We start from the raw sequence: 12,614 nt of genomic DNA, 5'->3' as shown, positions 1-12,614 counted from the left end.
TTTATTTATCCTCCTCGTTCCCCAGCTGGTTCAAGGGCCAGCATTTTCCAGCCCCATTATTTGGTGCTGGTTTTCCCCTCCTCAGCATCAATGGACAGTGATTTCCTCACCACAGCTCGTGTGCAAGGCAGAACAGCACAGGGCAGGGAGGGAGCATGAAAGAAATACAAAATACTGAGGGAGATTCAGTACCCAGCTCATTTAGGCCTTAATTAGATTGCTGCAGGGATATTAATAATACTAATAATATTAAATTATCCTGCTCAGGTTATGCTCAGTCAATTGGGCCCTAAAAGAACTGCACAGACAACGAGAAGAACTGTACACGGAAAATTGGGAATGGCTGGTGGCAATGCACACTGCCAGGGCACAGCTGCCTCCCAGCACAGGGAATTTTCTCCTTTCTCCCCACACACGGGGCTGCAATCCCTCTGCAGAACCCTACCCCAGGGGAGGGCAGCACGAGCTGCAGCCTGGGCTGTGGGAGGAGGAAAGCCTGTCTGGCAGCTGCATTTTGGGGAGAAAAGGCCAAAATCTGCTCTGCAAAGGGAGCTGAAGTCTGTACAGCCCCTCCCCAGTCACTCACACACAGGCAGTGCTAGAGCAGGGTGAAATCCCTGCTTCCACTGGCACTGGGGAGCAGCTGCTGCCCAGCCAGCCCAGAGCCCTGGCCAGGCAAAGCTGGGATTGGCCAGCAAACAAGGATCCTCCATGGGAGCCATCTGCACAGACTGCACATCTTCAGTTTGGTGGAACAAAACCCAAATAAACCAGGAAAACAAAGCAAATCAAGGCTTCCCCCAAGCTGTTTCAGAGCAGACTGAGGACCCTTTGCAGCTGTTTTTAGGGCCATTATTGTCCATCCTGTGAACAACTAGCTGGGGACACTCTGAGTTCCACATCACACCTCTGATATTACAGCTCTGCTGCAGAAATCAGTGCTCAAGGACATGTAAATAGATTATTTCTGACCCACTCCACACGTGTGGCCTGTCAGGAACTCTGTGCTCTGCTCAAACGCTGGGAGTTCCCAGGGCTGCTCACACGGGCTGATGTGAGCAGAGCTCTCAATCAGCCTTTGTGGGATTTCTCTCTCCTCCCTGAAGCAAACAGGCACAATCTGACACATCTGTCATCATTTCTGCTCCACCACCCTCGGCACTGGCATCCGTGTGGGACCAGAATTTCATTTTGCAAACACAGCTGGGTCATGTTTGGGATCCACAGAAGCAAGCTCTATGCCAAGAGCTCCCAGAGCTGCTCATACAGTTTATTAAAGGAGTTTGCTTGCAGATTTGATCAACACAAATGGAGACAAAGCAGCAAGTTTTGGCTGCTGTTAGCTGTCACCAGGCTTGGCACCACTGGCAGGTGCCAGCCCCTGATCTGCCACTGAAACCTGGGGCAGCTGCAGCCCCAGCAGCCCTGCTGAGGGCCCCAGGGCTGGCAGGCAGTGCCAGGCTCTCAGCACTCCCAGGGACTGGGATACTCAGCTGCCATCTCCTCCCAGGCTGACCAACAAGAGGAGGTGGGAAAGGAGACCCCAAAGGAGGGAACAGCAGAGCTGCCTGGGGGTGCCCTGGCCTCTGCAGACACAAACCCCACACTGCTGACACCCCCAGACGGAAATCACTCCTACACTGCCAGGGAAAGACACCAGTGTCTTTGATCCAGAGGCACAGAGCCAGTCATTACTGTGCTGACAGTTCTTGGAGTTTGCTCTCCTGCAGAGCCTTGGCCCAGCACTGCCCCCATGACCCCACAGACCTTCGGTGGGGAGGACAGGGACACACAGAACATTCTCCATCCAACCTCCATTTGCTGCCAGGGCAAGGTCAGACACACATGGAGCATTTGCTGCCTCTCCATGCATGGCCCAGCTGCAGCCCAGTCCCAGCTGTGCAGGACCTGGGGGTTTCAGGCACCCTCCCCAGCCCAGCTCAGTCCCAGCTCATGCAGGACTGCTTGTTTCAGCCTCACTCCCTCCTGGAGCAGGAGCCATCAGCTCATGGCCATTCTGCAGGCCAGTGGATTGAAAAATCCCCTCCCACTTCATGCTGTAAGTTGAGATAATTCAAGGTGTTTGCGCTGCTCACGGCTGACATGAGCAATGAGAGACTGCAGAATTTAACAAGGAACAAAACAAACAACATCCATTCCTGCAGCAACCTGCAGGCTGCTGCCAGCTGGGCAGGGGGCACTTCTAGGGATGGAGTCACCTCCAGCTCCTGCCTGGGTCACAGAGCCTGCGCTCAGAGGGGCCCAGCCCTGGCCAGGAGCTGTGACACAGCTGCACATCCCTGTGCAAGGACTGAGCATGAGCAGCACCGGGGCTGGCAAACACTGCACACACCCCCCGGGCGTGGCACTGCCACCTGTGCCACAGTGCCTGAGGTGACACCTGCAGGGACAGGGGCAGGGCAGCAGAGATGCAGGGTGTCCCTAACAGTGCCAAATCCAGAAACTCCATCTACCCTGAGCACATTCTGCTCCAAAGGAAAAACCCAAAACCCAGCAGCAAACCCAAGAAAGCAAGGAACAGAAATCAATTTGAACATGTTATTTTAGACAAATACCATCTGTTGGCAGAATATTCCCGAGCAACAAACACCACTGAAGAGGTGCTTGGATGCAATTCCAATTCGAATATTTTATCAAAAAAAGGCAGGTACAGCCAGGTCTCTTGCCAGCAGGTTAGACAGTTAATTACTCTCTTCACCAACTCACTATTCATAACATTTATTTCCAAACTCCCTAACAGAGATGTTTATGGCATGTAAATTGATTAGTCTGAGCCCAAACAGATTCAGGAGGTGTTGAAGTGAGCAGGTTTCACATAAATTGCACGGAGGATTACAGAGTTACTCAATGTGTTTGTGGGGAAAACAGGCTTGCAGGGTGGAGTTTCCCTCCTGTGCCAGTGACCATGGTGTCCCTGTCCCTGCTGCTGTCCTGCCAGCAAAGGTTCCCCTGCTCTGGGGGTGACCCCAGCTCACCCCAAACCCTGAGCTCCAGGGACGTTCTTGATTCCAACAGGGCTTTATCTCACACTCTGCTCCCCATGGCAAAGAGCAGCTCCCAGCTGCCTGCCCAGGGAGCAGGGAATCACCCAGGAGCAGGGAATCATCCAGGAGTGGGGAGTCATCCAGGAGTGGGGAGTCATCCAGGAGTGGGGAGTCATCCAGGAGTGGGGAGTCATCCAGGAGCATGGGATCACCCAGGAGCAGGGAATCATCCAGGAGCAGGGAAATCATCCAGGAGCAGGGAAATCATCCAGGAGCAGGGAATCATCCAGGATCCAGGAACAGGGAATCATCCAGGAGTGGGGAATCATCCAGGAGCAGGGGAATCATCCAGGATCCAGGAGCAGGGAATCATCCAGGATCCAGGAGCAGGGAATCATCCAGGAGCAGGGAATCATCCAGGAGCAGGGGAATCATCCAGGATCCAGGAGCAGGGGAATCATCCAGGATCCAGGAGCAGGGGAATCATCCAGGATCCAGGAGCAGGGAATCATCCAGGAACAGGGGATCATCCAGGAGTGGGGAGTCATCCAGGAACAGGGGAATCATCCAGGAGCAGGGAATCATCCAGGAGTGGGGAGTCATCCAGGAGCGGGGGAATCATCCAGGAGCAGGGAATCATCCAGAAGCAGGGGAATCATCCAGGAGCAGGGGAATCATCCAGGATCCAGGAGCAGGGAGTCACCCAGGAGCAGGGAGTCACCCAGGAGCAGGGAGTCACCCAGGAGCAGGGGAATCATCCAGGATCCAGGAGCAGGGAATCATCCAGGAGCAGGGAATCATCCAGGAGCAGGGAGTCACCCAGGAGCAGGGGAATCATCCAGGATCCAGGAGCAGGGAGTCACCCAGGAGCAGGGAGTCACCCAGGAGCAGGGAGTCACCCAGGAGCCCATGCCCCATCCTCAGGGGCTGACCAGGGGAGCAGGCCCGTGGACAGCTGTGTCCATGGAACCACAGGGATCATTGCCAATCCCATGCATCTCCCAGGCACTCCTGTGGCAGGGCTCAGCCACAGCTCCCTGACTGTGGAGCTGGGCAGGGACAAGGGGGCCCCAGAGCTGCTCAGTGCCCCAGGCTGGGGGTGAAGGACAGGGCAGTGTCCTGCCCGTGTGGAGCTGGGCAGGGACCAGGGGACCCCAGAGCTCAGCCGGGAGCCTCCACACGGGGCTGGGCCAGGGACAGCTGCCCTGTGGGGTCCATGCAGCACCTCCAGCCCATGGGGCAGGGTCCCAGCACCCCAGTGACCCCAGGAGCAGCTCGTGTCCATGGGCAGGAGCCCAGACAGGCCTCTGCAGCCCTAGCACAAGGCCAATACCTGGAAAAAGCAGGTTCAACCATTTCACAGGGAATGTTTCCTTCACCTATTGATTTTGACAGTTCTGGGATACTTGCTCAGGGAACGGGATGGGAAAACATAATAAACGTGGGAGCTGCTGAGTTGACTGTACCTGGAGGAAGAGAAGCAATATCACCAAATTTCCCAGGAGAACCTGTGCTTCCTCTAGGAGCCATCCATTTCTTCCTCCTTCAGGCACACCAGTTCCTCCAGGAGAGACGTTTGTGTCAGGCACCTCCAAGCATGAGAAGCTGCGTTTTTAGGAGCCAGCAATGTATGGGAGCTGCTCAGGCAGCTGCTCCCATCCCTCCAGTGCCCCTCATCCAAACAGCTCACACAGCAAGGACTCCTCCTGAGCTGAGATGGGGCAGGGCAGGGCACGGAGGGGCTCTTTCCTCGTCTGAGATCCACAGAGAAGCACCAGGAGCTCCCCATGGAGGCAGGACCTGTCCCCTGGCCACGCTGCCTTCAGCCATGCTCCCATTTCCTGCTGCTGGAAGCACACAGGCCTCAGACACAAAGGAAAGCCCAGCCCAACAAACTGAAACGAGCCACTGGAAAAGCAAAACAGCCCAAACACAACACTCCTCACCCTCCCAGGGCAGACTGGCTCCCCTCCACCAGCAGCACCTCAGCATTTGAAACAGCAAAGCTGCAGCCAGTCCAAGCAGCTCTGGCAAGGCTGGAGCTGCCCTGGCCATGGAGTGCAGCCTCCCAGAGGCTTAAAGCCCAGCTCCCCCGTGGCCAGGGGATCTCTATCTCTCCAGCCTAAGGGCATCAGGTGCATCTCTCCAGCCTAAGGGCACCAGGTGTGTCTCTGCCTCCCACAGGAGCTGTGCTGCAGCAGGGATGGAGCTGCCAAAGCTCTGAGCCTGAAATGCAGGGCAGGAGGGGTCAGCCACAGCCACTGCACCCCAGATCCGCCTGCAGCAGTGACAGGGGCTGGCAGAGCTTGGCACAGCCCTCACCAAGGAGAAGGGTGGCACCTGGCCTTCCCTGGCCCCTCGGGTGGGAGATGGGTGGGCACCTCAGCATCACAGCCTTGCTGCAGGGAGAGCAGAGCACTGCAATGGCTTTGCATGGAACCCTGGCCAAGGCCAGTAAAATCAGACATCTGCTCATTTTATCCTTGCATGGACACTGAAACACAGCCAGAAGTGCCACTGAACCGTGCCCTGGGTGCTGGGCACAGCTCTGCTGGGCTGGAGGCTGCCAAGCAGGCAAAGGAAAATGGGTGATTGCTCTGCCCTCACATCAATTGCTGTGTCCCAAGCTTGCTGCAGTGAAAAGTCATCAAATGTATCTCAGTTATCTGACCTGAGATACAGACAGCCCCAGGTAATTCACAAACCCAGGTTTATCAACAATAAGGAAACAGAGCAGATTTGAGGAGTCCCAAGGAAGCTGCTACAGCTCCCCTCAGTCTGTCTGCCAACAGAAGCAAGAGACAGAAAACTAAACCACAAGTTACTCTGCAATCTGACATGGGAGAATCTGGTTCAGCTCTCCAGATTATTCCAGAGAATAAAGTACCATGAATGGGGAGATGTCCTTTGCTGAAGGCACCCACGAGAGCCTGCAGAGCAGCAGCCCTGCCAGAGGAATGCCACAGTGAAACATCTCTGTTCCTTCCTGGAATGAGGATGATGATAAAGAAGAGAATCCTTACTCACCGAGCTGGTCTCGTGCAGCTCCTGCCCCCTGGCTCTGCAGGGTCCTTACCTGTGGGGCTGGGCAGAGCTGTCCCCATTCCCAGGCAATGCAGACACCCAGGAGGGACCAGGGCTGCCCCCAGGGACACAAAGCATCAGGGCAGAGCTGCCCCCTCCAACCTGCACCAAAGTCCCCTGGCTCTGCCCTCTGGGGTTTGAGAAATAAGGACTGGGAAACATCTCCTGCAGGGTTATTGCCACAATCATTACTGAGGACAAATCACATCCTCTGGTAGCTCTCCCTGGGATGTATTTAATAGAATTCATTTTGGTTATTTCCAGGAATCCTTGGCTTCTCTAGACTCCACAATTGTCCTTATTATTGTAAGAAATAATCCAATAATACAAAAGGGACTGTCTTAGATATATATTTGTGTGAGAAACTGGGACACTTGAGTGATTAGAAGGGAAGTTAGTGAGAGAGTCTCAACTACTGATATGACCCTGTGGCCATGAGGCTACGAGGGTCTTTTTATGGAAACATTTAACACAACAACAGGAATACAAATCAAGCTCCATTAATTTAGCTTTAAATTTTAATGGATCAGGATGTGCAGTTTACATAAAGAAGGATTTGCTTAATAAAATATTAATATTTTTTGCTAAAAGAACTGTAAATTGCAAGTTAATATCGGTTTCCTTATATAGATCATCAAAAGTTGAAAAGCACTGAAAGAGCAAACCAAACACAGAAATAAAAATAGGCCAAAATTCAAGGAGAGTGAAATATTGTGTGTGATCAGCCTCCAAGAGTGGACCCTCAGTGACCCACATTAATTACTCGATTTAACAAAAACCATGGCAACATTAAGAGGAGGAAGTGTGGGGGCTTTGGTTCCATGCCAGGGGGTGGCTGTGACCCCTGTGGGCAGCCCAGGCACAAAGGGCTGGGGCAGCTCGGGTGTCCCCACAGGTCACAGGGCCAACCCCAAATGTGACAGCAGGTCCAGAGAGAGCCCGGGCTGGGAGCACCCCCTGGGGCACCTTCTGTGCCACCCCCGGGGTCACACCCCGTGTCACCTTCCAGGTCACCCCCGGGTCACCCCCGTGTGTGGAGGGGGTCAGGGCTGGGCCATGTCCTGTCACCCTTCCAGAGGAGATGTGGCAGCAGAGGAAGAGAAGGAGCCCCCGCACACCAAGAATTCCCCATGTCCCTGGGCTGGCAAGGCTGACTGAGGGGGAAAACCCCTTTCCCACAAATACCCGGGAAGGCCTTGATCCCCCTCAGGCCGCGTGGCTGAAGAGCCCAAGGGAGCTGCAGTCTGCGTCTCTGGGTGCTGGTAGCTCTCCACAGGGAGCCAGGCACGAGGTGAGGCTGGCACGACTGCCCCAGAGGGCTGAGGAAAAGAGCCCAGAGCCAGCAGGGATCCTGGAGCCAGCCAGGGCACAGGCCAGGCGCAGGGGATGAGGCTGACGCGCTCTGCAGCTCTCCCACCCACCAGTCTTGGGGCATTTTTCTGGGAAACATCAAAGTGCATTTGAGCCCCTGCTCCCACGGGCCTGCTTTCCTTTAGGCATCATCCCAGACAGGCCACCCCATCCACAGGGTTAACAGCACCACTGGAAAAGGGACTCACTCCAAACACATTTCATTGCAGCTTTCCAGAGACAAGAAAATCCAAAAAGCATCTGCAAGTGAAAGCCCAGTGGTTTCAAACTTCAACAAACCACAGCTTCATTTCCCAAGGTGGCACCTGGGGACTGCAGCCAGGCAGCAGGAATTAAATTTCCATGAGCACCTCGTGTCTCTGGCAGTCTGAGGAGCTCTGGCTCTCTGGGTGCAGGGAGAAGGCTGCAGGACAGGGGAGAGGGAGACACTGGGCAGAACCTCCAGTCTGGGGCTGTGAGGACATAGCAAAGGTCCCTGCTGGTTCTAGAGCCCATGGCAAAGGTCCCTGCTGGTTTGGGAGCCCATAACAAAGGTCCCTGCTGGTTTTGGAGCCCATAGCAAAGGTCCCTGCTGGTTTTGGAGCCCATAGCAAAGGTCCCTGCTGGTTTGGGTGCCCATAGCAAAGGTCCCTGCTGGTTTGGGAGCCCATAACAAAGGTCCCTGCTGGTTTTGGAGCCCATAACAAAGGTCCCTGCTGGTTTGGGTGCCCATAGCAAAGGTCCCTGCTGGTTCTAGAGCCCATAGCAAAGGTCCCTGCTGGTTTGGGTGCTCATAGCAAAGGTCCCTGCTGGTTTTGGAGCCCATAGCAAAGGTCCCTGCTGGTTCTAGAGCCCATAGCAAAGGGCCCTGCTGGTTCTAGAGCCCATAGCAAAGGTCCCTGCTGGTTTTGGAGCCCATAGCAAAGGTCCCTGCTGGTTTTGGAGCCCATAGCAAAGGTCCCTGCTGGTTCTAGAGCCCATAGCAAAGGTCCCTGCTGGTTCTAGAGCCCATAGCAAAGGGCCCTGCTGGTTCTAGAGCCCATAGCAAAGGGCCCTGCTGGTTCTAGAGCCCATAGCAAAGGTCCCTGCTGGTTTTGGAGCCCATAGCAAAGGTCCCTGCTGGTTTTGGAGCCCATAGCCAAGGAGCAGGGGACTCACGTTGAGCTGCAGGTCGTCTGTCCACTGCCCCACCAGGCGGTAGCCGGGCGTGCTGGTGTTGCTGCTGTGGAACTGGAAGATGTCGTAGCGCCCCGGGGCGTCCCCGTTCTTGTTGAACATCACTGGAGTGCCAGCACTGCCTGGGGGAAGGAAACCAGACAAAATCCAACCACCCAGCACCAAATCTTTACCCAGTCTTTGAGCTTTCACACTGGAAACACGTCCCAGGCCAAGACATCATCCCACAGCCATCCAAAGGGGACACTCTGGGACACTGCCACCACCCAGCCCTGTCCCACAGAGCCATCGTCCCTGTCCTACCCTGCTGCCTGCAAACAAACACAGCAAGCCCAGGTGAGCCCTGCATCGCCCTGCTCTGCCCAAGGCCAGAAAGAGCAGGAGGCTTTTCCTCCTGCCCTGCAGGAGACCCTGCCTCCCATCTCCCTGTCCTCAGGGAGTTCTCCTGGGAAACCACTCCCGTGAATGCAGCCTCTAAATGCTGCTTTCCCCCTGCAGAAAAGAGCCCATCTGCTCCTGAGAGGTGCTGCTGTCAGAAGCCAGCCTGGGTCTGGTGAGTCTTGACTGCATCCAGAAATGGGTACCATACAATAGCATCCTCCTCCACAGTGTGCTCCACTGTCATGGGGGTGGAGAGGACACAGCAGCCTTGGGAACAGCACTCCTGGTGCACTCCCTTGTCCAGGAACAGCACTCCTGGTGCACTCCCTGATCAGGGAAGAGCATTCCTTGTGCACTCCCTTACCTGGGAAAGGCACTCCTCATGTACTGCCTGATCCAGGAACAGCACTCCTTGTGCATTCCTTGTGCACTCCCTTAGCCAGGAAGAGCACTCCAGGTGCACTCCTTACCTGGGAAGAGCACTCCTTGGCACTTCCAGGCTCTGTAGCACTGCCACAGGAGTGTCCTGGGCAGACCCAGAGCAGGACCCTGAATGAACTTGATTTACCATGTAAATGGTAAATAATACCTTGTCACTCCAGTGACAAACACGGGTAAGTGCAGGGCAAGAGAGCCCCAGCCCTTCCTGTGTGCTGGCAAAGCCTGGAGCTGCCCTGACACCTGAGCCCGGCCTCAGGTGAGCTCTCAGCAGGACACCTGCACTTCAATCAGCACAGCACTGCCTGGGAACCCTCCCAGGAGGAGAACCAAAGCACTGCCTCATTTCCTCACAGCTCCAGGAGCAACCTTCCAGGGTGACATTTATTTCCAGACATATTAAAATAGGCTGCGGTGGGGTAGAGTAATATTGTGTCAAGATTGAAGATTATGACAATCCTCCAGCATATCTATATTCAAAGCTTCCTCCTCCTAACTTTTTTTCCCTAAAGCAATGAAAAATCTCTCCTGTTGTAGCACTGAACTTTAAGATTATCGTTTTCTTCATGATTCCCATTCTTCATTGAATTCCAGGGAGTGAAAAAAAGATTTGAAGGAGTGAATTAGCATAGTCTCCATTCTAGCCCTGGTAAATTGTTTCCTGTCTCTCCTACAATCCTCTGAGATCAGATACAAATTCAGTTCAAAGGCAGGTACAGAAAATCTCCCACTGAAATCTCTCCTGGCTGGTTCCTTGTGAGCACCAGGCAGATATTTAATTGTCATTACAGATTCATGCAGCCAGAATACATTGGAGTGGAAACACTTAGAGTCAATCAGAAGCAATGGCTGTAATTCCTTGGCTCCTCAGGAAAGGCAGCAAAGTGCTAAATGGGATTTGGCTGATCACCACTCTTAGGGCTGCTTAGGGTGAGTTAGGCTCAGCTTTGTCAGAGCTGACAAGAAAGGGACACCTGGAACGGCAGGAGCTCAGGTGAGGTCCCCAAATGCAACAGACACACACAGGAAGGTGCAGGGCTGGCCCAGGGCTGCTGCTCAGGAGGCAGATGGAGGATGGACACCACTGTCACGGCCACCCCAAAGCCAGTGCAGGGACAAACACTGGGGGGACACAGCCAAGAACTCACCACAGCCACCCCAAACCCCAGCAAAGGCACTGAAAGGGACCTGGGATGGCTGTGGGGGCAGCAGGGGGGCACAGCACTGTGGGCTGGGGGCCTGCAGGGACCCCACAGCACAGTCCCAGCCGGGCTGGGGGCCTGCAGAGACCCCAAAGGGACAGTCCCAGTAGGGCTGGGGACCTGCAGAGACCCCAGAGGGACAGTCCCAGTAGGGCTGGGGACCTGCAGAGACCCCAAAGGGACAGTCCCAGTAGGGCTGGGGGCCTGCAGAGACCCCAAAGGGACAGTCCCAGTAGGGCTGGGGGCCTGCAGAGACCCCAAAGGGACAGTCCCAGTAGGGCTGGGGACCTGCAGAGACCCCAAAGGGACAGTCCCAGTAGGGCTGGGGACCTGCAGAGACCCCAAAGGGACAGTCCCAGTAGGGCTGGGGGCCTGCAGAGACCCCAAAGGGACAGTCCCAGTAGGGCTGGGGGCCTGCAGAGACCCCAAAGGGACAGTCCCAGTAGGGCTGGGGACCTGCAGGGACCCCACAGCACAGTCCCAGCTTATCACAGCTCTGGACAGGGCAGGCAGGAGCACACCCTGCTCACACAGTCTGTGCTGGATGATACAGGAGCACACCCTGCTCACAGAGTCTGTGCTGGATGACACAGGAGCACACCCTGCTCACAGAGTCTGTGCTGGATGACACAGCCCCAGGGGGAGGTGGGATCCATGGAGCAGCTGGAGAGGGAAGCACTGCTGACCCCTGCTAACCGCGGGGCAGGCACAAGTGTCCTTCTCCTGCCTTTGAAGCTGCAGTAATTGGGCTCCAGCCAGGGCTCTGCTCAGCGGGGCCAGCCCTCCTTAACCTCTGGGTGAGGCTCTGGAGCCCTTTCTGTGCCACCTGTCTGCAGGGTCTGTCAGTCCTGGTTTGCATCACTGCAGCAATCCAGCCTCAGCTCAGGCTCCTTTCATGAAATAATGAAATTAATTAAGAGTGATGTATGAAAACCTCATGGCAGAGAGGAAACAGGCATTTCAGAAATAACCCTTGATCTTCCAATCATTAAAACATGTCGTTATTTCACTGGTGTTTGATCATTTAGGATTTATTTTCTTCCTGTTAAGATTTTCCAGATTCTGCTGGGCCCACTAAGCAGTTCAGAACCTGTGTCAGTCTCCAGGCTGCAGCTTCTTGCTCATGCAGAGCTGTGACAATTTAATTCAGTTCCCAACAAAGGAGCTGCTTCTCCCCACGCAGACACAGGGCACTTGACACCTGCAGGAAGCCCTCAAACCCAGACACAATCTGACTGAATTTGCAGGGTTTCGATCTCTTAATCACTGCAAGATGAGGAATGAATTATGGAGAGGAGGCCAGGAGTGACACAGATGTCACCAGCCAGGAGTTTGGTACTCAGGGCACGTCCATGGCAGTTTGGGCACCCGAGGGGCTCCCATGAACAGCATCCTCAGCTTCTCACTGGCAAAAACACAGCTGCACTGCAAAACTTCCAGAATTTCACTGGGTGAGCACTTGAGGTTTAAAGTCTTCCACATTTTGGGCCTTTTGTCCTCCAGGCAACGATGATCACAAAATGCACACTGAGCTCCTTACTCAGATCCAGCCTCTCTCCATCACAGCCTGGCTGCATTGATGGCAGCACCTCTGCAACGAGGGCAAGGCCCCAAAGCAGGGCCAGAAGGATGGTCCCAGCTCGGGGACCAGCAGGAGCAGCAGGGTGGTCCCAGCTGCACGGGGCTGTGCAGAGCTGCTCCCCAGCAGGAGGATGGCCAGCTCTGGGGCTGGGGACACTGAGAGCAGCAGCAGAACAGGCCATGCTGCTCCTGTCCCGCACAGCTGCACAGAGCTCCCCCTGCCCCACCTGGCACCCAGCAGAATCCCCCGGAGCACTGGGGAGCAGGATCTGCACCCAGAGCAACCCCTGCCCAGCCCCATGGGGGGGTCAGCAGGGGACAGAGGGGGGCAGTAGGTGATGAGGGGGGTCAGTAGGTGACAGAGATGTCAGTAGGGGATAGAGATGTCAGTAAGTGA

General features: G+C 55.1%; 1 protein-coding gene across 2 annotated transcripts in view; it reads right to left on the bottom strand.

Annotated features, from left to right (window-relative positions):
• The window catches only part of GRM7 (glutamate metabotropic receptor 7), a 194,169-nt gene that overhangs the window by 50,576 nt on the left and 130,979 nt on the right, over positions 1-12,614 (bottom strand). For both annotated transcript variants that reach the window (XM_036391148.2, XM_036391149.2), the window contains exon 7: positions 8,598-8,737. In XM_036391148.2, the coding sequence (XP_036247041.1) occupies positions 8,598-8,737 (140 nt within the window). The remainder of the gene's footprint in view (positions 1-8,597; positions 8,738-12,614) is intronic.

The sequence above is a fragment of the Molothrus ater genome, chromosome 11 (assembly GCF_012460135.2).
Source record: "Molothrus ater isolate BHLD 08-10-18 breed brown headed cowbird chromosome 11, BPBGC_Mater_1.1, whole genome shotgun sequence".
NCBI lineage: Eukaryota > Metazoa > Chordata > Aves > Passeriformes > Icteridae > Molothrus > Molothrus ater.
The sequence above is the reverse complement of the archived record's forward strand: the minus strand, read 5'-3'. Positions and strand labels throughout refer to the sequence as shown.